The sequence below is a fragment of the Haliaeetus leucocephalus genome, unplaced genomic scaffold (genome assembly GCF_000737465.1).
Source record: "Haliaeetus leucocephalus isolate CR32 unplaced genomic scaffold, Haliaeetus_leucocephalus-4.0 Scaffold450, whole genome shotgun sequence".
Lineage (NCBI taxonomy): Eukaryota > Metazoa > Chordata > Aves > Accipitriformes > Accipitridae > Haliaeetus > Haliaeetus leucocephalus.
The window spans coordinates 3,360,397-3,388,374 of NW_010972886.1; the positions used below are offsets into that span (position 1 = coordinate 3,360,397).

A 27,978-nucleotide genomic window follows, 5' to 3' on the forward strand; every position below is an offset into this window, starting at 1 on the left:
ATGTAATAGTGTAAATTAAAATATAGCAATCATATTATCCACAAAGTAGATGTTAAATGGATGTAGAACTGATTAACTAGCAGATAACAGTAATCACTCAAAGGAAGTATTTCTTCTAGGGTTACAGAGAATGGTTCTAGGTTAATGCAGTTTTCATATTTTTAGTAATGAAATAAGTGATAAAATTTGTGGATAATTAAAAACAGAAATTACATTGAGAGAAATAATGAAGATAGGAATGATGGCACAAAGCCATAATTACCATGCCATAGTAGGCTAGGTCTTCAGAAAGAGTGTATGTTCTAGTAAAGTCAGTTGGAAAACTATAAAGGAGTTTTGTTCAAATGTATAGGTTTTGCTACTGTTTTCGTTCAGAAACAGAAAATTGTTTGCAGTGACCTGATTTGTCTGTGAATGCATGAAGAGGACAAAAAAAATGGTACTAAAAGCCTCTTTCTCTGACAGAGAGAAACATAATACTAAGTAGCAGGAAGTGAAAACTAGAATAATTTAAATGATAGTGCATTTCAATAATGAGCATGACATCCAGAGTGGGAAGTGGTGACTCTTCCTTATTTCTTCTCTCTAGTAGAACCCAAAGCTAGTTCTACAGTGAACCAACTACGGAGTGAAACAAACAAACAAAACCAACAAAAACCCCCTATGGCTTCTGATATCTAGGTTATCAAGGCTTATTAGGAGTAAAAGCTCAGGTCTCAGATACATGAATGAGATGAGCTTTCCAAGACATTTTTCTTGGCTGAGTCGCCTTTTGACAATGGTACCTTCTTTCTTTCCCCCTTACACTATTTTCTGCAGAAAAGTTTTGAAGTATGTTTATTTTCTAATTTATTCATCATAGGTTGTCTTACAAAGAGATCAGCTCTTACTGAAGGTATTTCTTTTACATTTCAAACGTATTTTTAGTTTCACAGAGGGAGGAGCCTGTGCTACTCTTCAATGTGCAAACTCCTTGCTGATATTCAGAGCTTTAAGACTCTGTACTGTCATGGATCTCTAAAATTTAAGTTAGTGGATGTGCTGTGCCAGCTGAAAAATGACATCTGCATTATTATATAAGATGTCCCTGGGAGCAGTATAACACCCACAGGCAAAACTTGAAGCTGTCAAGTAACTCAAGAGTGATGATATAAGCTCTCCCTTTAAATTAACGACACTGAGGTACCAGAAAGAAAGAACTGCGGTTGTATTGGTGAAGGAGCAAACTTCTTCCTCAAAAAAACCAGCAAAATGTTTTTTAAGGTACTTAGAGGTGATCAATTCACTTTTTCCACAAAACCATAGAAGTTTAGCTACTTAGTCATTAAAGTAGCTGCTGTCCTTTCACATCTAGCTTTCTCATGGGATCTGTGGTGGTTGTTGTCTTGAGCTTTGAAGTAACATGAATCTGTTATTAAATTATTTCTGTTGTGAAGACTTGTGGTAGGAGCACTGTTGGTGTCCCTTGTGGGGTCCTGATCTATAACTAGAGCACTCCAAAGTGTAACCACAGTGCAAATAAATAAATTCCACCTTTATCTAGCATTTCACATACAATGTGACTGTTAAGCTGTAATAGTCAAAATGCCAGATCATTTTGTTAGCGGCTTATATTTCAAAGCCTGCAACCACGTAGGCCTAAGTAGTGGAACTGTTCAGAAGAAAATGCAGGCTGTTGGTAATGCGAGGTTATATTGTGGTATGTTTAGGTCTTGGGCAGATGGAGGATTTGGCAAAAGACAGCTGAAGTCCAGACACTTTTCCTACACTCCTTCCTAAGCAAACATGAATAATAATATTTTTAACTATGCATCCTTAAAACTGGGAAACTGAAATGTATACAATAATGTCTGGAAAAAAAAAAAATCAGGTTTCATACTGTTGTAAAATGTGCTTAATAAGAAGTGTGACAGGAATTGAAGCTGACCTGATCCTCAGGAAAATGTTTCTCTCAAAATCAAAAAGGCAGGTTTTATTACATTAAAATTTCCACAGTTTTAACTAGGGAGAACTCAGAAATGACCAAGGAAGACAGAAGATAAAAAGGTGGTTAGAAGTAACTCTTCCTCTGCTTATTGTGCCCTTGCATGTGAGTCCTTGCTTCCCCTTGACTCAGTATTTTCCTGAGTTGCAGTGAAGTCTCTTAGGCCCCTCTCATGTCTAGGTGACAGCAAAGACTCGCAAGAATTTTATTTACTTCCTGTGTTCTCCAAGTGAGCTGTGAGCTTCTTGCTATGGCTTTCTTGCATGAAATACCCTGCAGTCTGACCTTTCTCTCTTCCAGCCCAATCCAGAGCATCTCAGAGAAGGAAGAATTCCCTCTCTCTTTTGGTGGTGAGGGGGAAGTCACTCCAGTCTTTAAAAGAACATAACATATGATTGGGAACATAATAAATATCATACTTTCCCAAAGCAAATTTTTTTTTTTTGTCTTGCTTGCAACTAGTTGGTATCTTCAAGAAGGTGACTGTAATTTGGTGTGCATGGGGGGCAAGAGATCTAAGAAGGTAAAAATGGGGGCTTGATAATCAGTTTTAGTCAACTCCAGACAGGACTCCTGATAGAGCGAGCACAGAGAAACTGTGAGGGTCGAGCGCAGAAGGAAGTCGACTACACAGCTTATCCAGGTTTCTTCACTTTAGTTCACTAATACCTTCAGGTAATAGAATTTGTGTGTATTATCTTTGTAGCTATAATGAATATAAATGTAGGAAGTGTATTGCTATGCTAAAACTTTTGGATATACCTTTATGCACCTAAAGCATGCAACATGCCAATGTCACTTAGCTGTTTTGAGTAGCTGAAGTACCCATCCAACATCACCACTGACTTATGTTTCTTAGTTTGTTTAATGTCTGTCTTTACATAGGCAGTCTTCAGGTAGCAGCATTGTTGAGCAAGGTTTGCCTTTAATGGAGGAGTCGGGCACTTAGCATACACACATATGTGCATCTTAATTAGGCCTTATTGCTGATAAAAGGTACTTCAAAGCACATGGTGCAAATGGCCACTTCTCAGTGTTTCTTGCAGTAATGGTAGAACTGGTGGTGTTGACTTTTTTGCTACATTGAGGGGAAATGTGTTGTGCACAGATACCATAGAGAGCAGTGCCAGTGTCTCAAATTACTTGCCATGCACATGGAACCTCATCCCAGCAAAACAGTACATTTTAAACAAAGTAATTCCACTTGTGTTTTGGTGTCTCAGGTGATGATACTAAAATATATATATTTTTTTCTTTTTTTCCTCCTCCTTCTAAAGATTGAATTGAAATATATTTATCCACTACAAAACATGAAAGTTACAAAAGACTGATCTTTGGATCAATATTTTATCTTTCTTGTTGAATCTCTCTCTGAATCTACCATATGTTTCAGTACTTCCTATTTTCTTTGGATTTTGATTGCCTGAAGTGACTAGCCCTGAGTTTGTCTCCAGATGTTAGTAGGTCCTGTTATAGAAATGAGGCTGGACATCAAATACATGTATAGGTGTAGCTCTAGATTTTTCTTTTTGGTAACTATATTTCTTTCATAAATATGCTTATGTATGAGCTAAGCTCATAGGAATCCTCTGCACATACGAATGAAAACTCTGGATTTGGAATTAACACCTGCTGACCTGCACGAGTAGGTCATGAAAGTGTCATTCTAAACAAAAGATCGATTTAAGTCTTAAAGTATGTTTTCTCCAAGATTATGATTTTAGTAGTATTTATATGTAACCATAAATTTTCTTTTTGTTCATATAAATGTTTACTCTTCTAAGTTTTGATATGTGGCTAATGTATTCTTGTGGCAGCAACTTCCACATGTATTGCTTTACTTTGTTTTACCTGTGTTTTGATTTGGGGAAAACAGAAGCTCTCAATCTGCGCAAATGTTCTTTTCTTTTTTTTTAATAGGTGGTACTAATGAAGCTACAGTCGTCCCCCCCACCCCGTCTCTCCTTTCTGGAGGTTTTTTCGTGATTCAGATTGTTTTTGGCCACCCTTCTCTGCACTTCCCACTCTTGTACTTGCACTTTCTAGAGAGGGGTGATTAGTATGAAAATGATGGCATAGAATTTATCTCTGGGTGATAGGAGAGGTGGAACTAATAGTACAACTCGTTTTTATCCCTGTTTGTATGAATTCTAATACTCTGTTTTAGTTACAACTTCTTATGACACCCAGGTCCCCTTCCTAATCTAGTACAATATATTTGGCCAGGACAAAAACATTGCCACATTATTAATTTTTCTTTTGCTGTTCAGTTCAGTGATTCATTTCAACTTGCTAGTCTACATTATTTATTTTGAACCATTAAACATCAGTATCCATACAGACAGTACCTGTGGAGAGTAGAAAGATGTATTGACTTCGCTGTACTTGAAAATAACACGGCTAAATCTGTTGTGGAAAATTGTGAGTGTTTTTCCAATGCTATGTAAAACTTCTTCTAGAGAAACCATCGCAATTTCATCCATACATAGGATAGATCTCTAGGGGACTTCATTCTAGAATCCATTCTGCAATTCAGCTTGCATCCGGGGGACACATGAAAACACTTTTTGATTGTGAAGGGTGGTTTGTTGTTTTGTTTGCTTGTTTGTTTGTTTGTTTTTTTTAAGAAAGTGAATTTAAAATGTTGGCTAAGTAACACTGAAACCAAATATATTTCCAGCTCCTATATTCAGTTAACTGTAGCATTTGCAGTGCACAAACTATGTGAGTGTTGTTACTGAAGTCTTTGAGGTATACATATATTCTCTCTTTAGAAATGTATCAAAGTCAAGAATAGTGTCTGCAGTAACAAACATCCATCAGTGATGACAAGTATTTCTCACTTAGAAATACTTATCAGTGTAGAATGTCAATACTTCCCATATTTTCAATGAAACTTCACAAGCCTCTATCAAGTTGTACATATCATGTATAATGTGGTCTGCAACTGAGACATGAGAAAACGGAGATTAAAACTGACCAATGATGTTGAGAAGAACTAATTACTGGAACTGAAACAATAGTAAAAGACAACTCCCTCTTCTTTAAATACTTAAACAGGGAAACATTTTCCCTAGGGTTTGAAAATTTTTCTACTATATGTTTAGGAGAAATAATATGGAAAGACTTTCATTGCTGGTAACTCCATTTGAATTCCTACAGCAAGGCTAAGGTAAATTTAAAGAAAAGTTCTTCTCAGAAACAATGCACTAGGAAAGTGATTATTCTGTTGGTAGGAAGGAGAGGCAGTGGGAGCATGGATGCAGCAGGACTTCTGCTGCCTTGTCAAACCAGAACGTCTTCTGCAAACTAAGGAGATGCTTTCAATCTATGGGCTGTACCAAAGAACTTTGGACACTTCATTTTTTTTTATTTTTTTTTTTTTTATTATTAGTTGTCATTCTTTGACACGATGAATACTTACAGCAGTATGTTAAAAAAGATACAGTTAAGTCTCTTGGCATCACTGCATAGCAGTCACAGCATTTTCACTCAATCTAGTGCTTCCTTTCAGAATGATGCATATGGCATATATACGCACATATGGGGGCTGATTCTTGGTCCCAATGAAGTTGGTGGGACCAGTGTTTGGCCCATAGAGTTGTATAAGATATGTGAATATGTATATATAAAATGCTTTACAATAAACATGACATATACAATCTTGAATTCAAAGATAAGCAGAATATATTTTACATCCAAGTCAAAGTTACACTCTGCACTTTATGTACCTAAAATATCGGATGGATTATAGAAACAAATAATAGAATAATAGTTTGCACCAATCAAAGTAATTTGGATACATATTCATGACATGAAGCTTTGCCTTGGGGTTTTGTTTTGTTTGTGTTTTGCAGTGGCTTTTTTGGATTTCCAGCATCTCAATTCAAATTTAAGTATTGATTTTTGTGGGCCATAAGCAGGGCTTAGTGGCATCAGGAGGGGAATGGGAATGCTTTATGGACAACTCAGCTGAGTGCCTTAAAATATAAGGCTATAAATTATGGCTGGTACCCTGACTGATACCCAAAAATAAAATCATAACCACTTGAGTGTTTTGCCTTTCTGAGGAGAGTCCATTTGAAAAGGCTTGTGTGCATTCTGTCTCTGTTTTGTTGGAAACTTTTAATAGAAATTTCAACCACAGATTGGAAAAGGTAGTGAGATAGCTATGCAGTGTGAAAACAGGCTTATCTCGTTTACTGTGGTAGCACCCTTCTCACCGATCATTTGTGGAGACTTTGATCTTCTTCATGAAAACCAATAGTTTATACAAGCATAACTGACCCATGTTGTAGATTAGGTTAGATAGAACTGCAGATCATGTGGGTTTTTTTTCTGCCATAGACTCTAATCTCAGCTACTCCTCTCTCTGTTTCTGTATTTCAAAGGTACATGTTTTCAATAGTCTTTTTTTTTTCCCTTTTGACTGGTGTCTGGAACGCTGACCCTTAAAAACCCAAAGGCAGGTAAAATCTTTACTTAATGAAAATGCATGCATATGCATTATTTTAACCAGCTTAAAAGTTTCACTTATCACCACTTTCTTTTATTATTATTATTGTTGTTGCTATTTATACAGAATTTGCCTCTTTGATAGTATGAAATCTGCATATAAAGAAACTAGGTTTTAATCAAATTGATTGTATTTGTGGGGCATAAAAGCATTTTCAGCTCCTGCTTTTAGCAGTTTTCTGCTTCTTATATGAAAAACTTAAGTCAGTTTTAAAACTTCAGAATCCTTTAGGTGCACTGGCCCAATAAGAAAAAAATTACAAGGGCTTTCTGTAAAGTGGCTAACAGGGCTGACAAGACAGAAATCTGTATTGTCTGCATAAATGCTTTTCTATTCTGTGCGTCTAGCATTCTGTTGGCATCCTGGGGAGAAATCCCAGTACAGAGATGTCCTCCAAACTGGAGAATACCCAATATATATCACAAATGCATATACTGAGCACTAGTGCTGTTGGGTTGGCTGTATCAGGTACGGTTTGGCTGCTTCTATGGGAAATCAAATGGTAGCATTTTGCATTACAGATCCCAGCGAATCTGGCTGCCAGGCATCTGCTGCCAGAGCCTAACTTTTCAGTGCTCTTCTCTCTACAGCACCTGAGGCACACTGGCCCAGACCCAAACTTGTGTAATGGGTTTGGCATGCAAGAACAGAAGCATTTCTGGAGCCACCCTGAACCAATTTGAAGCATTGTTTCATTAGACAAGGTGATTGAAATCTAGCAGGTATGTTTGGTGCACCAAAAAACCCCACAACCTGTTCATTTTAAGAGCAGCTTTTCAAAGTTGGGAAGTTTTAACTTGGTAAGAGCAGACTTGTAATAGACCCTGTAGGCCCTAATTACAGAAAAGGTCTTGGTTTTATTGTAGCTGTAACAGAACTTGATTTGTACCTAAGCTTTCCTGTTGGACCTGTTTTCTGGAAGGACCTCAGAAACAGCTCAACAATGTATCTGTCAAGAGCTTTTTATGCTGCTAGATACTGAGTTTGTTTAACTAAACCTCAGAACATTATAAAAAAATTCTTTGAACTAGATGGAAAATGGCTTCCATTTCTTAGTAAAAAGACAAAACAAGGGAAATTATATCCTTTTGTATGTACTTAAGGATACTTAACCAGCACATTACACTGCTCACATAATGTCCTAATAATTGTCCTAAATCTGTCAGGAGAAAGATACACCTAAAAAGCTGCAAAGTGGTGATGCTCCCGCCCCCACCATGAGGTGGTTGAAAAGACACTTTTGTCCTGTAGTTAGGAATAATTTTATTCTACTACAATTCTCTCTTTGCTTGTTATGGTACTTCTAATATGCAAGTCCCATTTACAAGAGGGAGGAAGAAGAATGTTTTCTACCACTTATAGCTTACAAAACAGCAGAGAAGAAAATCATCATTCTTAGGATGCTTTGTGTTCTCACAGTGATTTCCACCTTCCTACTTCACTGGGTTTCATCTCTTGCTCTGAAGATACATGTCCAATGAATTAGTAGAGTAAAACATCCTTTACTAAAACTTACGCTTTTTATTTTCCTTTAAACACATTAGTGACCTCATGAGCATGAACACTTTGTCTAATCAAGTCAATATTCCCTGTAATTGAGAAAAATTCTATTATATCTCCCCTTGCACTTCTATGACTAAGTATTACCTTTCTCAAGTGCCAACTTAAATAGCTCTTTCTTTGTTGGCCTCTCCAAGGTATTCACGTCCAAACATGTTCATATGGCCATATCTGCTAGTTCTTTTGGAAAACAGCTATACAGATTTGATGTACTGGGGGTTTATAACAACACTATTCTTTACCTGAATGCAGTTAATTTTTCTGGGGGCAGAGAAGGGGACAATCACTTTGGTGCAATGCAGTAGTGTCCGAGAATACAATCGCACTGAAATAATGGAAACTTAAGTGAAGTTTTATAAAGACTATCTATCTGAACTGAGGTTGTTTATAGCGTAGATAAGGCCATGTACCTTTCATGAACATGAGACCATAGAAAATCCCTCAGCTACTATGATAGTTAAGAGGATTTTTCTTAATAGTCTGACTGCAACACTTTTTTTTCCTTCATTGAGTGAGACTGATCTAAAAGTCTGTTGAAATATTTTTTTAATGAAAAGAAAAACACAAATGCATTTTGATGCTGGCTATCTAAGGAGGGAATGTGGGGAAAAAGTCTGCTACACTGCAACATCACTTGAGAAAACAACTGGACTCCAGAACTATTACAATGTCGTGCTTTGTAGATCACTAAGCTATTTAATAAAAATTCACACTCTTGAATAAATGATAATCAGGTTGAACTGTCAAATTATGTGGTGTTGCTGTGGGTTTTGGGTTTTTTGGGACTTAAAACTTCAGGCTCTGTGAAGCATTTCCCCTAGACCAAATGTGCAAGGTGCCATGGATTAACAACACGGACCCATATGGAATGTGTTTGAAGTTTTCAAGAAGTTATCCTGCCAGACTTCATTCCTTAATGATCTTTGATACACCTTGGATAGTGGAAAGGCAGTTCAGAATCATATCTTGTGATCATATGATTTTGGCAGCTGTCAGAAGATGAAGGATGCTAAAAGTTAAGGCTTTTATCCACAAACAATGGTGTCTATTAATAAACTCTATACCGTATTTACAAATGCTTTCTCTTGTATTAAAACTAACAGTATTCTGTTCACAGTGCCAATGTTTTTACAGGTAGCAATCCCACAGTACTCCAGTATTTTGGCATGGGAATCAGTAGCGCTTTGTATTTACAGAAAATGTACACATATGAATATAAACATGTTACTTGAAACAGTACTCAAAAGATAGATCTGTTTGTGTTTCAAAGGTTTAGACTGTACAACACCTTCCCTTTTGGTTGCGAGGGAATACTGTTCCTTGCAATGAGAAGATGCCTGTCTTTTATCCAAAGTGGCATAAAAATGATTACCAAAATGAGCCTTGTTACACCGGAGTTGTGTATACGGAGAGTAACTTCAGTCCAAGGTTTATAGATCTGTTGTTTAGTGCACAGAATACAAAAGTTAAAAAGGTTTTTGTTTTAATTACTAAAATAACCAGACTCTCTCTGCCCTCTGCGAGCACTGTCTCACTCAGCCAGTGTCCTCTAGATGCTGAAGATGCTGGTGGTTTAATGTGCAGCCCAGCTGCCAGCCTGGAAAGCATATGGCGCTCTGGGCCTATATACATATGTCACAGTATGACTCGTGGGAAATGAATATATAACCTAGAGTGCCTCTATCTATCTATCTCCCCTGTTCTCTCAGCAACCCTCCCTGCATTGTGGCAGCCGTAACTGTCCCGGCTTCAGTACTGCTGACTGGGATTCCGCATTCAGGCAGTCCATGATCAGAAGTGACGAATGGCATCAGGCATGTGCAGAATGAAGAGAGGGGAGAAAAACGTGAGGGAGATCCAGAAAGGAACCCAGCAGAACCATGGGCTTGTTCATGAGGACCCTTACAGCTTCTGCTTTGCCGCTTCTTCCCTTTCCAGGGTCTTGACAACAGGCTCCTACCTCCCCGGGATTTTGTTTGCTGCTGTGATCAAGACAGAGATAGCAGTGCTATAAGGAAAAGTGCAAAGCTGCCACTAAGGAGTCTCTTCCTTATTTAAAGTCTGTTCTTGGCTGCCAGTCACTTGACCTGAGTGGTCATTGCTCCTACTACTGCTGTGTTGCTTGTGGAGCAAGCTCCTCCACTTGGCCTTGTTCCTCCTGAGATGGTTTAGCATATTTTCAGATAGGGGGGTATCGCCTGTAAACTGGGCCCACCTCTCAAACAGTGGCTCTACGATGTACGTCATGAACCCTGGGGAAACACAGAAAGGACAGCAGGTGAGGAACAAATTCATTCCATGACTGCATTGCCCCATAGAGTGCCTTGAGAGGATACAGCAATATAAGTGGCAAAAGCCCTGACGAGAAATAACAATAAACCCTCAAGAAGCCATCAATTCCTTCTGAAATGCACAGCTTTTGAACAATATGTGGCTCGCTCTGTATGTGTAACAGTAAAATCTGTGAGAGGCAGCATCCTTCTATGAGGAGATTTCAAACTAGAAAGAAACCAGTGTTTAATCACGTTGGCTGCAATTTTTCTCACCGATATTAGAATGGTCCCTTTTTTCCCTATGCAATGACTCCTTTGTCTTTCTACTGACTCTTTGGCTTGGATAAGTTTCTTTTTGAACATTTTTCTTTAGAATGTAAATCATGAGTCTTATGGTACCTGCAGTTCTTATTGTTAAAACAACTAGATGGGGGGAGGGGCAAGGGAAGACAGTTTCTCTTTGAGCCTGTGCATACAGAGATAAACATGGAGAGAAGAGAATTAAACTAATACTTACCGATCTGTATGCTTGGTATTGTATCCTTCTGCTGATTACAAAGGGGGCTTACTTCCAGTTCAAATTTTTGTTCCAGGTCACCTGCAAAAAAAAAAAGAAGAGAAAATAGTTTTCTGCCACTTTTATCTCCTCCATACCTATGCCAGACTCTTACAGTGACTGCAGCTGTGTGGATTTGAGCAGTTGGCATCTTCCACCATTGACAACCATGTTAAATGTCTAAATACCTAAAAAAAAAGTCCAAAAAATGAAGGTATCAGAGAAACTGAATATCCATACAAAGAAAAATCTCTCTAAGGAAAGATGACTTTTGAATGAACATTAAATCTGAGCACTTAAGTGTTCTGGGGACCTTAATTTTTAGAATACATTCTCTCACATGAAAGATTTTTAAGACATTCTTGTTCCTTTACTTACTGTTCAAATGTCTTCCTACTAGAAAACTGCAGAATGTAAATTTTAGAAGAAACATGTCTCCATTAGTACTGTAGTGCAAGTTGCTACTGTGTGCTTGTGGAAATGGCTGTTGAAGGGCAGCATGATGCAGCCTGGCAGTCTGCAGCTGTGTCTGCACTAACAAACTAGTAAGGGCCAGAGCATGGGCTCAGGCAACATGTGTTCATGTGTCAAGAGCTATGGAGGTCAAGTTATAAATGTGGAAAAAGGATGAGATTGTGTGTGGGTTTTTTTTTTAACACTCTGCAAGTGCAACACATTCATCCTTTGTGACTGTGAGCCTTCTCTGCTACACTGCCAGGGTACAGTCTTGGTTACTGCATGAGGTACAGGACCTTTTCTGTCTGCAGTATGGGAGGGAAGGGAGACTAACTATCTGCAAGCTAAGATATGCCACTTGCCCTCAGACAATAATATTTCATCCATTTGATTTACTACTAAGGATGTAGTGAGGGCTGGTTACACAAAGCCTTCCCATAAGACAGACGTGCTAGATCAGACAAAACACTGTATTCAACCCATAAAGAAACATTTTGCTTTAAATCCACTGTTTTTGTTTAAAAGCTCATTTTTCCCCACTAACAGACAGTTTTCACTTAAATGCTATTGTGCTACTCAGGTTCTATAGCCCCACATAAAATACCATGTGCATTTTTAAGCCTGGCCCTTCTTCTCTCTGCAGCATAAAATTTCTTCTTAAATGCGAGGGGAATATTTTCAATTTTAATTAGATATTTAGAAAATATGAGGGAAATATTTTTAGCTCCACAAACAATCAAAAGGAACAATTCAGCAAAACTGAGACAAAAATAACAGTTTGTCATGTTTCTAAATGTGCAGTTTGACTGTCCTCTTTTTCTCCTCTACCCCCTCCAAAAATTTTTGACTGAAAAAAAGAGTATCAAACTCCACTGACATCCCCTCTATAGGTAATCTGGGTTCAAAATGGTTGACCAGTCTGGGCCAAAGTGTATCAACACCTTCTTGTCTTTGACACGTCATTTAACTGACAAAAATAAGATTTTTACTTTGCATGATAAGAACTTAAACGATGGTCAATTTTCTTACGTTTCAAGTTACTATAAAAGTAACCGCATGGATTAGTTGCTGAGAACTTTCACACTGGGGAAAACCTTCCAAACAATTTTAAAACTTTACCAGAGAAACTGATCATTAATGTTGCTTAAACATTAGCCATTTTCCTGAAACTTGCTTCTTGCCAGTTCTAGTTTTATATAAACAAATCAAGTTGCATGACTTACCCGAACAACATAAAGTATTTTTCTAGGAAAGGTTCATGTTAGGAGCTGCTGTAGGCATCAGGCACTCCCTGAAACATACCTGAGTTGTATATTTTATTTGCTAATAGATGTAGTGTAGATGCACCAGATGACTGGACGATCAGGATCTGAGTCTCTATTAAAATGGCATTTGAAATGTCTGATACAAAAAAATGTTGAAACTTTGTATGCGTTCCAGAAGGAAGATTAAACAAGGCACTAGTTGTGGTATCACCTGCCTCATCTACACTTAAAAATCAGAACATGAGCGCTATGGTTTTCAAATGTTAAACTTGGTGACAAAAGTTTCAAGCCCCAGCATTGTGTGTAAGGGGGCAGACAGGTCTACAGTTAACATTTTAAAAGTGATAATTGTATCTAACTACATGCTATTTAATATTGTTTTTTGTATCACTTATCAGGATTATGCAGCCACTAGTGACAGTCAGACCACAGTTTCTGTATATTCTCCCACATGAAATGCTCTTTTTCTCCCCGTTACGCTTCTAACTAGTCTCACATGCTCCAGTGTCCCCTTTCAGAGGTATATTTTAGATGTTATACTAATAAATCTTGAATCTTGGGGAAAAAGCTTACGTTCATAAAAGAGTGCTGTCTTTCTCAGCATGGTCCCTCAATACACTAAAGGTGAGGTATCACACAACTGGGGCCCTGTCCTCATGAGGTGGATATTGATTATGCCTTGACTATACATCTGATTAAATAAACCTCCACCTGGCAAGTTGCTTACATTGCTTCAAAAGCATCAAAGTCAAAGACATTTCACCAGCTTAAACTGACATTGGCTGAAAATTAACTTGCTGACCTATTTGTCCTTGTTATGGACTAATTGTACCAGGTACCAGCTCAGATGTGGCTTAATGTTATAGTGCAGAATTTTAAATGCATTGAGAACCTCATTGTGCGCTCTTCCAGTATTTGTACCACTTGCCTTCGGCTCTTGGGATGCTCTGAACAAAGAATTTAGCAGTGATTAAACTCGGCTGCACCCTGCGTTGTAGCACAGCATGACCTTGCCTATGCAGATGGAGCCAAATGGTGTAATTACTGTGTTTCAAAAAAACCCCTGCTTGACTGTGCTCTCTGCAGGGGTTTGAAAACATTTGCAATAGGTCCTAGCTGAGCTTTGGCTTGCCTGCTTTGGCCCTTTCAACAGCGTGCTGGGAAGTGCGTTTGAACCCTTTCTCTGCATTTGTAGGCAGAAGAATGTGTCATATTTGGGAAACAGCGAGGGTAAGGCTCCCGTCGGAGTTGTAGTGGGAGTGTGAAAGGCGAGATAAAACACAGTGGACAGTGGTAGGATTTTGGTGCAGTGGTGCCGTTCCAGCTCAGAATGCTAACAGTGACTGGAGGGGTCTCACAGAAGAATCCAGCCGTGGGCTCTCCAGCTGAATTCAAGTGCTGAGGCACAGCAGAACCACCCCCACCCCCCCCGCCTGACGCTGCTGCAGGAGAAGCGAGGACAAAGCAATACTTGCTGCTCTTCTACCCCTTCCCACTTTTCACATGAGGCAGACATCTCTTCCACAGCTCACTCTTGAGGGACATTTCAAGGCAAACTGGGTAGGCTGAATGCTACCTCTGTCTCGCCACAAAAAAGGCCTGGAAAGCCGAGGTGAAAGGGGACTGCTGCACGTGAAGGGGCTGACCTTGCCGGTAAAATTCTTCGCAGACCCGTTCGCTCCACTGTTTGCTCAGATCCCAGAGCCGGCAAGGGTTGCAAATGTCAGCGCACTTGAGTGCAATCTGAAAGCGAAGAAGAAAAGTAGCATTGAGAAAAGAAGTTACTGTCTAGCAGTGCTTCAGCAGTAAATCTGCAGTCATGAAACTCCCAGGCCTCACCAGCGACGTTAGGAAGGGCTAACATCACCTTTTAGAGACTCAGCCTCACCCAAATATGCCTTTTGAGGAAAGAGCATTTCAGCTGCAAGCAAAACTTTCGTTCAGCCCTCCACTTTACCATAGCAAGAACAAGAGGAGGGCCAACTCCCAAGCCTGTAAAGTGTTTTGGATCTTCCTTGCAAGGAATAAGCCAACAAAAGCCTCAGGCTGGCTCCTGCTGACTGCCTGGCTCAGCATCCATGGCTGATGACAAGGAAGGGAAGAGCCAAGCTGGTGTATCTGGGCATCACTTCTCTGCGGTCTCAGTCAGTGACCTTGCATCTCACTTCAATTACACTTCATCTTAATGTCTGCATATTTTTGTTTACAAAGCTAAGCACAGGGTTCTCCGCACTGCCCCTGGCTTGGTTTCACTTAATTAACTAGTACTTTTAAGTGCTTTGCAGGGGAATGAGTACAGGAGGGCAAGAGGTTTTTAAAATCAAGTAACTGCTTCAGAAAAGTAAACCATGTAATAGTCTTTCTTACTGCCTTGGAACAAGATGTCACATGCCTCGTTTCTTCACAGATTGAACACAGTCAGTTAGCCTGACAGAGGTCAGAAATCATTCTGGCACCCAGGAGGAAAACATAAGAAATATTTCCTGTATAAATTCAGACCTGTGAACTGGTAGAAGGAAGTCTTCAAGTCACTTTTCTCTCTGGATTAAACTGATTAGTCTTAATGTTACTGTCTATTACAATGACCTTTCAACCATTCTTTAACTTGTCCTGATCAATCAAGATTTCTTGATTTTTTTTCTTTTCTTCTTCCACAGCTAATCCACCAAATAAGTAAGTCTCACCAAGTCTGTGCCCTAGTTCCTGTCTTCAAGAAAGCACATAAGAAACTTTCTGCCATAGTTGAGATCTGTAATCCCTCTGCGTTTGGCACTTGCACAACTTTCTTGCCTCATCTGTCCAGAAATACAATAAGCCCATCACCCTGCCTGCATGGTCCATGCAAGAGTCTGACAGAAGACCGTGTTTGATGGAGGACAGGCAAGCAGATTACTGCATTTCCCACGCTGCTGGAAGGTGAAGAATTAACAGATCAGCACTTCTTTCCTTGCAGCTGTCACCTTTCCTGTAACCTCGACAAAGTGATAACCTGTAGATGTTTGTTTTATAAATGATAATGATTACTTAAATTCCTTTATGTACTTGAGAGTGAAATTAATGTCACTTCTCCAGAGAAGCCTGTATATGCAGCTACTTTAATCACAATACTGCTTTAATAGGTAGAGGTTTATTCCGAAGAGCCCGTTAATGACTGCAGCTTAGCTGGAAGAACCAGTCTGAATCTATTTGATTTTTAAATAAAGCGTGGTTTCCTCATTAGCTGGGCAGATCCACCAGAGAAGCACCTGCTGCCATGGCAACAGCTGTCTCTGCAGAGGCAGTTTCTGAACATCCATCACAGGAACGGGGCTTGGGCACCTGATGTCAGGCTGTCTTGGAAAGGACACCGACAAAGGGGCTCTCCTGCATGGTGCTAGAAAATAACACCAGTGAAGTGACGTTTGCCAGAAGAGAGACTATAATCGAAGCATTACCTGGCAAGAGAAGCAGTGGTCTGGAAATAAATAAAATTATTAATAGCTTATCTTAATTTCTCAGCATTTGACACTCTCCAGTATCTGCTGCATTCACAGCTTTTAACTCAAGGAAATTACATAAGGAAATACTGGAGGCACCTTACGCTTGCCTGACATGCCAGATGGCAGAAGGAAAGCATTTCTGGTGATAGGTAAGGAGATGCTGATGTCCAGCTACACTATCGTATGCTATTCTAACATATACTAGGAAACACTGCAACTTGAAAAATGAATAAAAAATAGTGGAAAAATTTTTTAAAGTTACCTGAAGCATAAAATGTCTGTCTTGTGCATCCTCCAGCCTCAAATCCTGATTGTCAAGGTGAGATTTCAGACGGATCAAAAACTCATTCTGCCTGTTGATGTCTGTTGCCAAGATCAGGGAGCCCAACTGCTGCTCGATGTCCTGTCTGCAATTAGGGAAAATAAGCCCCTTCAATCATGGAACCATTGAACATTTAATACCTCAAAACAACCTGCTACGGATCATAGCTAGCATAAAGCTTCCTCTTTCTTTATGGATCTAGTCTGATCTTTTTGGTCAGTCCCTGCTGGGGTTTGCAGGGTACAACTGTTCTAGCTGCCTAAATGGGTTCAGGAGGAATAGGTAATGTAGAAGAAAAATGCTTGTTGGCATAGGTGGTTCTGAAAGCTTCTGAAAAGTGCTAGGAAAGTAAAACAAACACAAAACAACAGCATGATGCATCTAGAAAAATGCTCACATCTTACTTCAGCTGCTCAGAGCTGGGTGGTGAATGCCACAACTTTTTGATGTTGCAGTTAAAGTTGTGAAGGACTGGACTACAGTCCTTTAAAGTACAACTAAAGTTGTTGGTCTGACACAAAGGACTTCTGGAGGGATATGGAGCTTATTGCTTCCTGGTAATTTGTTGATATTCTTGGTGAGGTCACCTGTGATTAAAATTTAGTATTGCAGGCTGTTCATTGGCTCAATCTCCACTCCTTGGTAGGAGTAACACTGCACAAAACCAGCAGGTAAAAAGTAAGCATCAACTTGGCCAAGGTGCTCATGTTGCTGCCTTTTTTTTTTTTGCTTCACTCATAAAGAAGTTCAGAAGACTGAACCACTCCTCCTCAGTCAGGGTACGGATGTCCTGACCAGTCTTGATGCTACTCGACCAACTCCTTAATTTTTCTCTCTATTTAATGCTTTTTAATCACTAAGTCTTTCCGTATTCGGTTGGTACTATGTAAAACGAAAAATGCCAACACTGGATCTGAAAGGGTGCATTCCTGCTGGGACTCCCAGTGTTCCTGGCGCTGACAGTGCCCATTGCTGTGCTGCAGAAGCAGCAAGGTCTTCGAAAATACTTCTGCTGTATAACTTTGTCTCATGATTTCATACTGGTACCAAGAGAGGGCAGGAAGTTTAGCCTACTCTGAAGCTTGGGCCTCTTTCTTTGCTACTGTCCTTTTAAAAAGAGTGAAGGAAGCCGTGGACTGGTGTCAGTGATGGATTTCCTCCAGCAGACACTTACGTCACCTCCTTGGGCAGATGGGCAAGGAGCCGTGACTCTCGAAGCATGCCTATTGTAGATCGCCAGTGATGATTTTCTAGCACTGAAACGTTCTAGGGAGGAATAAAAGAAATAAATTCAAGGATTAGGCAGGTATCCATGGCACAGATACAGATTTGCCATATCAATGATGCCTAGAGCTGGTTAGAAGTCCTGCAACATGAGTCAAAAATGCGTGCTTTTTAGCCACCTTTTGGATTTGAGGAATTGGTCTGGATTTCTATGGTTAAGGAGCTTGTGCTTCTACATGTCCTAGCTAAGGCAGCCCTAGAGTCCTGTTCTACAGTTTTTGAGTCCTGCTGTGAACAGAGGAGCTAATCTCATCTGAGTGGGAGGTAGCTTGCATTCTATTAACAAATGAATTAAAGCATGAGTGCAAAATCATATTTTTACCTCCTACTGATCACAGGTTGACTTCTCAGCTTCTACAGTCTGAATGCAGAGCGGACAAGAAAAAGAAAACTAAACTGCCAAATTTCCCTTGGAGTCAGGGGACGGGAAGCTGCCTGCAGCTGCTCAGTGAAAGCAAGAAGAGTATCAGTGTCACTGAGCATCTGCAGGCTTCAGTAACTTAGTCTGCAACAAATTTTGCATCCTTTTTGTTTGTCTGCTTCCAACTGAGTGGAACCAAAGTTAGGTCGGAAAAAATTCCTAGAGAACAGAAACCCAGCTTTCTAGGTTGTCCGTAAATTACAACAAATTGGGTGTCTTGTGTCTGATGACTTTATGTTACTATCCTAACACACAATGCATTTGCCAATCATCACTCATTTAGTTCACAGAGTACTTTCTACCACTGAATACCTCAGAAATGTCATTTGTTCAGAAGCCTCTAACACAGTTCTTCTAATTCACAAAAGCATCTGCTTGCTGCAGAGCAGCAGTCCAGCAGAGCACCCCTCCAGTGAATGGCACAGTTCTCAATTCTCCAACAGCGTGCACAGTGTGAACAAGAGGACTATCACCTAGCAATAGAGACACTCTTGGGGGAGTTATGGCATCTGATGACTGGTTTGGGCAGTTTATGGCTTTGCCGTAGATGAGCACTGGATTAAAAAAAAACAACCCCAAACGCAACCAAACCTTCTGGGCAGGTAGCAGAGCAAGGACTCCACCTTGTCACTGCCAACTGGGAAACTAGAGTTGGAATCCTTTTCTCCAGCCACTGTTAATCTCTGGCTCCCTTCTGCACAGTCCCACAGCTCTGAGGTATAGCTGCAGTAGTGCTGCCTTTCCTGTTGGATGTGATGCACAGCTTCCACTTTCCAAGAGGGACTGAACAGTATTTTCTCCTTAAGGCTTCCCCATCCTCCTTTGTAATCCTGTCATATCTAACAACTGTTGAGACGCTAAACATTGCCAGTAACCAAGTTCCAATTTGCATTTTGATCATCTTGTCAGTATTTTTCTTGAAATTTAGTGCAAAGGTGAGAGTGCAAATTGGGTTGTTTTCCTGTTGCAATATCTTCTGCAGTACATTCTGTTGCTTTTGAATTCACACAATCACTGATACGTTGCTTTGGTATTTCTCAAGTTGTTTTGGGGTGGGGTTTTTTGTTTGTTTTGTTTCCCTAATAGAAATCACAGATACCAGGGGAAAAAACCAAAATAAAACAAACCCCAAAACTTTCCAACTATGCAAAAACTAAGTCCTTTTCCTTAGAAGAGCTAACAGACCCAGAACTCAGGATCAGCTATGCAATATCTGAATTACTTTTGACAGCAATTCTGTTCATTAGCCAGCTTAAATATCTCTCCTCCTTTTGCCTAAATACATCAGGATGGACTTCTGCAACCCTACACTCTGACCAAGAAAAACAAGGGAATGTAATGGGACATAACAACAAATTTTTTTGCTTCTTTCACCTCCCCAGTCTCAGAGCTGAACCCCGGTCCCAACAGTCACCCCAAGTCCATAGGCTGCCACCTTCCCACCCTAAGGTGAATCAGACAAACCCTGCCTGACTATCACCTTTGGGTTTTGGGAAGGCTTACAGTCGTTTAAGACAGTGCCTGTGTGCACAGTTCCTGCGACCCCTGAAACATCCTGAGTGGGGAGATCCCCCTCAGAGCACCCTGTGCCCCCACGTCCCTCCAGCATGGCAGTGTTACTTGCTGGGAGGAGCTGCTTCAGCGGCACCTACCTCAACCGGGGAATTACCCTCCATGGATGCAGTTGCTCTTTGGCCATGCTGAAGGCCAGCCAGAACAGGGCTGAGCGTGTAGGCACCCAAGAACTTCCTTGCATCCAACTAATAGTTACTCAAAGGAAAAAGCAAACTCAGGTATCCATTCTAGAGTATTTCTGGTTCTGTAAGTTTCTGCTCTTCGCTTGCTGCTATAGGGAGAACTTAAATGGAAGCTGCTGTACTTAAAGTACATGGAGGAGGAAAAGGGAAAGGTCAAGTTAACAAGCAACAACTGAACATGAAGTCATATGACTCCCCTCTTAAATGCAAGCAGCCAGAATCCCTGAAGCTGCTGCCAACAATTAGTAGAGTCAGCTATTCCACCTAGGAATGCTCTACTGCCTTATTAAGACTAATTGCCATGAGCTACCCGATTGCCTAGGCTGGTGGGGAGATAAGCCATGCAGGGAAAAGTCTATGTGCTGGCTTGCAGACTGAGGTTCTCAGCTCTGCTTCCCCTAACATTTTTTTTTTTTTTTTTTAAAACTGACCAGCACAGCTTTGTTTTAAAGGCTGCATGATGGGAAGCCTCTGTCACACCTACTGCCTGAAACTCGTGGATTGCTGTAACACAGACTTCAGGACTGTGAGGAAAAACCCTGGTTTTTTTTACTTAGACTGTCACAAAGTCTCCAATCTGTGACTTTCCCTGAGCCATTCAAACCACCACATTTGACATACTCATTTGGAAAAGAATAATAAATTGAAGAGAGGAAGATTTGCTATTAACTAGATGCAGAAAAAAACTTCAATTTTAATTTGGAGTGGAAGGGGATCTAAATTTCTTTCAGTCTGGTCATCTATTCTTAGTTATTGAGCAGTTGGTTTAACTACACAATGTTAAATACCTGAAAATGATACTTTAATTAGAAATGGTACTTTTAAGGAAGACTGCAAAGTAGAACCGTCATAACTGATGCCCAATACATATTTTCCTAATTCTAGTTTATATACATCTATATTAAAGTTGTAAAGTGTTCTTTCATATATTTCTGAAATCTGTTTTGTACTACAGATGTTGTATGTGATCATTCCAGACTTCTAAATTATTATGCTTCATTTAAGAGCCAGACAAAGATAGATCTCAACTCTCTATTACTGAAGTTAAAAGATAACATTTTATTTAAATCAGTGCCATTTGTTTTCTTAGGAAATTTGTAAATAATTTTCAGTAAAATAGAATTTCTTTTTAAAAAAAAAAAAAGCAGTATGACTTTTTCTGGTGTTAGGTTTGATGTGGAGTTTTGGATAACTACAGGGCGGGATTGTATCTGGCTGAGCAACCTTGAATTGTATGCTGCTTTCAATCTAAAGAAGCAGAAATAATGTTCGATACGACATATGTATCAACCAGAATTTGAGTTAATTGTGACTTTTAAGACTAGAGAGACCTAAGACAATGATTATCAAGCAAGAATAAAACTTTTATTTTTCATTTTAATGGCCAGTGAAAGTTAGAAGCAAAGTCTGCATCACATAACAAGGAAAGCTGTTGTGCTCCCCACAGGAGAAACAAGTGACCTCCAGATCCCTACTGTCACCTTCTACACTCTCAACTGTCTTTGTAACGCTGGAGACTTGAATAAGGCACTATTATTTTTGGTGGAAAATTATGGTGCCTCACATGGAATAGACTCTTGTGGAAATTAGATTACAAAAAAAATGTCTTGCATCATAAGATATGGATTTAGCTTGAAAATAAATATTGAAAGTTCTGAACTCCTTGGTGATGACACCTATCTTCCTGAAACATGATTCTCCTCATATATACACTTCAGACTTTGCGTCTTTGTCAAACTGACTGACCTTGTTTTGTAAAACCTTTTTTTCAGATAATTCAAATGTAAAGTTCTAATTTAAATGTACAAACAATCAAGAGCAAAGAGACGCCATAAACAGATAACCCTTAGTCTCAGCTACTACTGTCTCAGTGACAGATGCCTACCAGCTACGTTAAAAGTTACTTACTTACTTTTGTTTGATCATTTTTCTGATTAGCCACAGCAGTTCTGTGGCTCTGCTACTTAAAAACCAAAAACCCAGAACCTTTTTGTTTCAGTTTCAAGCACATGTTAAAGTACTAATCTTGAGAGGAATATAATTTATTGTTTTAAAGACTATTCACTTTTGACTAAAAATGTTTTCAGCACAACTTTTTTCCAGCATCGTTATTTTTATTGGCATCCATGTATTGTATACTACTGAAATCTTTGGAAACAATCTGGGATCAATTTCAGATGAAATAAGTAAGTAAGTCAAACTTGCCAGTGAATGTCCCTAAACAGGATACTTAAAAATCACATTTGCTGTTGAAGGATTGCCTTTTCTGTATTGTCACTGCCTTTTCTAACCAACATTTGAAAGAACAGTCAAGCCCAGTTAGCTGAGCAGAAACCACCTCTCCAAGATACTAATATTTTATTTTAGCTACATTTCTTTCAGATTAGCCTGAATTTTCAACCTAATTATATATTACTGTTTCCCACTATTAATTTGAGAAGGAGTTGTTTATACCTTTTCATAGGACAAGGGTTTTTGTGGAATGGCTCTAGCAACTCCTCTTCAAAGGATCCTTAACATAACCTTCCCAAAGTCCCCTGGCTTAGTCCCTGGCTTTTCTCCCTCCCCAATCAGCTGGCCTGACATTTAGAAAAGACTGGAGCAAAATGCACCGGACACATATGGGTATGACTTAATAAGCTGCATCAGCTTGTGACGAGGCCAGTCACAAAGTATGAAGTGTCTGAGCATCACTGTGCCCTGGCTGGGGCACCCACAGTCCTGCCCGTCCCATTATCTCGGGGCAGGACAGCTGTACTGTTACACAATCCACTTCTTATAGAAAACCCAAATGTTGCTTGAGTAGGGGAAAACAAGAATCTCTTTTCAAGTAGTAAGCACATCACAGCAAACTCTCGATTTGCTAAGTATGTGTAGAAAGGTACATAGCTATTAGTGAGTCTTCTTCAGTTAGATTAATTTTTAACTTGGGATATTCTGTTTCTGACCCCTTATTACAAAGGCTGAAGTTGACTCTTCGAAATGCTAGAAAACAGTATCATCTCCATTTATTAGCTACGAATTACAGTTAGTGCAACCAAAATGATTTACATCATTGCTCTGGCGGCATGTGTCTTTAAGTATAATGTAAAGAATAGAGATGTGCATATATAATGAAGTATACATGCATGCAAAGTTTATAAACATAAGACAGTTGTAGATAAAATCCAGAGCTACAGTGGTTGCCATGGGCCGGAACTACAAATATGTTCAAAAAGGACCATAAAAATCAGGGCAGGATGGTTTCATTGGTAGTTATTGAACAAGAGGGTCTGTGTTTTTGTTTCAGGAAGTCTTCTACTACTGCTTGCCAGAGCTGGGAGGATGTATACCAGGTGAAGGACAACTCTATACCTATCCCAGGCTTATGTTTCTCTCTGAGATCTTTTACTGGCTGCTCTTAGAAACAGGATACTGGTCTAGACAGCCTGTGGTGTGACCTGCAGTGGCTGTTTTTAAGTTCTTTCTTTTTATCTCTAGGCACATTTCTGTAAATATCTACAACTTTTCCTTTGGTTTCCTCCATCTTCTATTTTTCTTTTTTAAATTGCAGTATTCATTAAGTGTTTAATTTTACTAGAGCCACATGAAGCAAAAGTTTCTTTTAATGCAACTCCAATTTACAACATGCCTGCTGCTTACTTGCTCACTGAAGGAAGATGAAGTACAAATTGTCTCACTGTGATTTTAAATCTCCTACCCACAGTTCCTTACCCCAGATGATCTACAGCAGAAATAACCCAGGCAACTGATTTGACTTAAATGTCCTCAAAAAAAATCTGACATTTCCACCTTCTTTCTCACGTGTATCATCAGCTTTGCTGTAGGAAGAGACGCTCAGTGAGGAGCTTAACTGAAGTTGTCCAGACTCTAAGTGCAGGTTGATTTGATCAACATCCCCCCAGCTGCCAGATTTTGGCATTAAAGTTCACTGCAAATTGCTTAGACTCTCCTTGACACCATTTTACATATTATCAACTTGATGAGCAGTTTTACCTGGTACAGGCTGGCAAGGTGGTGTTTAGTTTTGATCAGAAAGGGTTGGTTGACCCCTGGATGATCCACGTCATGAGCTGCAGCAGCTAGCAGTCCGAGCATGATGTCCGATGGGGTGAGGAAGTTGGCAAGCTGAATCACATGCGTTAATCACAACAAGAACATGAACAGTAAACACTTTTTTTTTTCTTTTGGCAAATAAACAAACCAGCTGACATCATGGCATTGCTCAGTTTTGTAGGCATTTGTACACAAATGTCAAATACAAAATAAATAATGTGAACAACATTTTTAAGGTGACTATTGAACAAACATCTATAAAGATATCAGACTATTTACTCATATTTTATTACAGTTTGTATTTCTTATCTCTTCATCATTCATGGCAATATAAGGATTGTTGTTACAGAAATGCTTGAGCAGAGTCTAAAAGATTCAGTTTAAAAAAGTAAGTAAGTATACTAGCAGGTTGGCATACATTAGCATACACAATAAGAGCTCTGCTTCACACAGTAGTTAGTAATACCAACAATACATCAGGCTTCATTTTTCTAGCACAGCACTGTGTTGTAAAATGCAGAGTTTATAAACTTTTGAAATTTCAAACTTGGCTGTTAGATATCTCAGTTCAAATATAGGTGTTTTATTAGAGAGCATAATTTCCCTTTCTAACTTCAGACATCCAAGTCTGAAAACCTGCCCAGATTTTTTAATTCTTTACAGCTTATCATTCAGAAGCAAATTTTGTTATCACTGGAAAAAAAATAGGAATTCTTAGCATTTTCTATTTCTGAGAGTGAGGTAGTTATCACCAGCCCAACAGGGTACAGGTCTATGAGCTGAGAGAAGCATCCTGAGATGAGAAATGAAGAGCAGTATGGTATGGATTCTGGATGCTGGCTGTCCTCCTCACTTCCAAACAGAAGGGACTTGCAGATCTTGCAGGAGATGGAAATACAGGAAAGCTGGGGCCTGCTCCTGTCCTCACCTACCATTGCTATATTCTGGTCTAACAATTTGCTAATTCTAGCAGAACTTCCTTTCATTTAAGTCAACCCAGGAAAGATTACTTATATTCTTACACTGTGGCTCAGCATTACAACATTACAGTGCCTTCCTTCCAGTAATGCATAAGGCAACATCACACCCTCATGCCGAGGGCTTGCTCCAGCAGTCAAAAGCTGCTGTTGGCTGGCGCAGAGGAGACCCTGCCAACAGACCCAGTCCAAGGGACCAGTTTCCCCTTTTCTGGTGTTGCACTGCATAACTTGGTATTTTGAAATATTGATGTGAGGGGCTTATGCCCCGAGGTGACCGAGGCACGGGCACGCGTTGCCTTCTGCTGGCTTTGATGGGAGGACGGCTGCCACTGGCGGGTGGCTGGTACACACGGTCATGGTAGCTGGAGCTCATACGACAGCACTTTGATACGTCGTCTGCGTGATGAGAAGTGACTCCGCTAGCTTGTTTGAAATGTCTGTAATCTGTAGCTGACTCTGCTACCGATTCATTGCTGACTTCAAGCAAGCAATCATTTTCCGCTATCTAAAAATAGCCTTTTTTTTTTTTTTTCAATCCTGGGAAAAAAAATTTGAGAATTATCTGAAAGCAACATCAGTGTGAAAGGTTGTCATTACCTTGGGCTCCCTCAGATAGCAGTGCATAGCTTGTGTGACATCAGCAGCATGGACAGCATTGTGGTATGGGTTTTGGCTATGGTAATCTTCTTGAACCATAACTGGGAACCAAAACAGAAAACAAAGATCCTTTTGTCTCTGAATGCCATGGCCACAAGTGGGAACTGGATTTAAAATACAATCTGAGGTTTTACAGACAGCTGCCTAAGGAATTTCTTCAAATAGCTGTAGTTTACTTAGACTGGTGCTCTTATTGGGATACCTTTAGAGAAAAAAATGCATGAAAGGATTTGTGAGGCCCAAGGGGATATACTGGGTCTAGTTCATAAATCAACTCTTTCTTGCCTTAGTGAAGGCTCTCATTCAGGAGTAAAATAAATAAGGAAGAGAGGCAAATTTATCCACAACGGAGTGTAATTATTTAGGCTGCTGTCATAGGGGAGTAATATGTCATTAAGGCAGTACCACCTATTTTACAGCAGCAGGGGGTGAGGCCTTGATATCCTGGCATCATTTGTTATTTGAGTGACTAACTACCGTCAAAGGCATTCCTACATCCTCCAGGCAGAGATCAAAAGATACAGCATTGGGGTATTCAGAGCAAAATCGTCTGTGATAAATTTAGTCACATCTGTGTGTTCATTTCAAAATACCAGTCCCTCTTGTTTTAGTTTGCAGTGCTGGAACTGGTCCAGCTGGACCAGGAGCACCAACCTTCTAACTCTCAGCTTTCACTCGCACAGAAAATCATCGAGGTGCGTGCTTCACACTCATCTGTTCCTTGCAGCAGTGCCTGCACCATTAGGTGGTCTCAGGGCAACACCATGTGGACACTGGAAGCTGCCCTCGATCTTGCCCAAAGCGCTCTCCTAGACACTATCAAATCAATCAAACAGAAAGGTAATGGGCAAATTTCCCATGGCACTTGTCACCAGCGTGGGGAACGCCAAAGAAAGTCCTAGCCTTCAGTTCGTTTCCAGCTCCACAAGCATCTGGAGTTACAGCGGGTAATCCTTTAAACCCTGAGTACCACTAGCTCCAATTATCTGAGCGTCCACTTCATGGCTGCCCGCAGGAGCTAGAAACGGTGGGGAGATTTCGGGGAGATTTTGTCTGTCTCCACACCGTAAGAATGCTTTCCAGACGCGACAATTAGGCACTCTTAAAGAAGAGACCCTGCCTTGGAAACTCCGCCTGACAGCCTAACAACCCGGCATTCAGCTGCATTCAAAACATGATGCAAAAAGTAATTGATTTTGGCCAATTTCTTCTTTTGGTTCACTGACAGCATGGGGCTAATACTTCTGTTGGCAGTAACAGCAGCAGGGGCTTTCATCAACACTATTCAGCGCAGACAGCTTGATATAATTTGTTAAATTTTGCACATAAGCTTTTAACTGCCCTGGGTCTCAGTGGTCTATTACTCACTAAAATAATTACACTGCACCACAATTGTACTGTGCATGGGTAGGTTCTGCAATGTCTGTCTGTCTGTGTGGGCCTACTTGGCTGGCGACATCTCTGCGTGACATACTTTTTTTTTAAATCACCAGTGCAGTTGTGGTACTGGGATGCTTCAGCACAATGCAGAGACTTTTGAAGTCCCTCCATTGACTTAATAGGTACTGAACCAAGTACCCGAGTGCCTGTAAATTGTATGCTAATATATATCACAGAAATGTTTTACTGAAATATTTGCAACAACATCATGATTTTACATAGATATGCAGACCAAGCCAGTGCCTTCTCTGATGCCCTACTTAAGCTGTAAACTGCATTTAAAGATGGCTTTGAGGTGAGCACTTACCTAAAAACCTGTGTAATGTAACCATATCTAACTGGAAATGGTGAATAAGTCCATGCACATTGAAGAGGTGACAAAGCAGTGTTACGAGACTGTTTCCTAAAAGCAGAAAGGAACAACTCTTAGATTCCCTTGACATGTAGTTACAAACCGAGCAAGACTAAAAATCTCAGTAATTTCCTATCAGTCAGCTCCTATCACCTTAGCTCCTACCATACGAGCTTAGATGACACTCGTATACTCAAAAGTAGCCTATATAAATCACTCCTGTATATAATCAAGATTTGATGGTACGGCTGTGTGGAGTGCCATTCCTGTGTCTTGACGCCATGAAGTCACATTTGCCATTTCAACATGACACAGAAGGTGAATTGATATGGCTTTAACTGGAAATCTTTTGACAGGCTTGTCTGAGAACCACATCATCTTCATAATCCAGGTCTACCTCCAGAAATGACAGAAAGGAGAATGGCTTTTCTGCCACTTCAGTTTGCCATACTGTACTAATTAATTAATTACTGAGAAATCAGCCATTTGTAATTAAATTTTGTATTTTACACATGGCTGTACAAACATGTAATTAACCCACGTATCTAGCTCAGCTACAACTGCATCTCATAATGACAATGCAGACAGGAAAAATGAGGTGCAGCATTTATGGTCTCAAG

The 27,978-nt window shown here is 39.9% G+C and overlaps 1 protein-coding gene across 1 annotated transcript in view; it reads right to left on the reverse strand.

The window, feature by feature from the left end:
- Positions 1-8,550: 8,550 nt before the first annotated feature.
- PDE7B (phosphodiesterase 7B) overlaps positions 8,551-27,978 on the reverse strand; it is a 180,744-nt gene continuing 161,316 nt past the window's right edge. Inside the window, exons 6-13 of the mRNA XM_010574649.1 lie at positions 27,314-27,409; positions 25,507-25,607; positions 23,870-24,001; positions 17,586-17,677; positions 16,352-16,496; positions 14,257-14,353; positions 10,851-10,931; positions 8,551-10,312 (exon numbers count right to left, since the gene is read on the reverse strand). Coding sequence (XP_010572951.1) covers positions 10,095-10,312; positions 10,851-10,931; positions 14,257-14,353; positions 16,352-16,496; positions 17,586-17,677; positions 23,870-24,001; positions 25,507-25,607; positions 27,314-27,409 — 962 coding nt within the window. The 3' untranslated portion in view covers positions 8,551-10,094. The remainder of the gene's footprint in view (positions 10,313-10,850; positions 10,932-14,256; positions 14,354-16,351; positions 16,497-17,585; positions 17,678-23,869; positions 24,002-25,506; positions 25,608-27,313; positions 27,410-27,978) is intronic.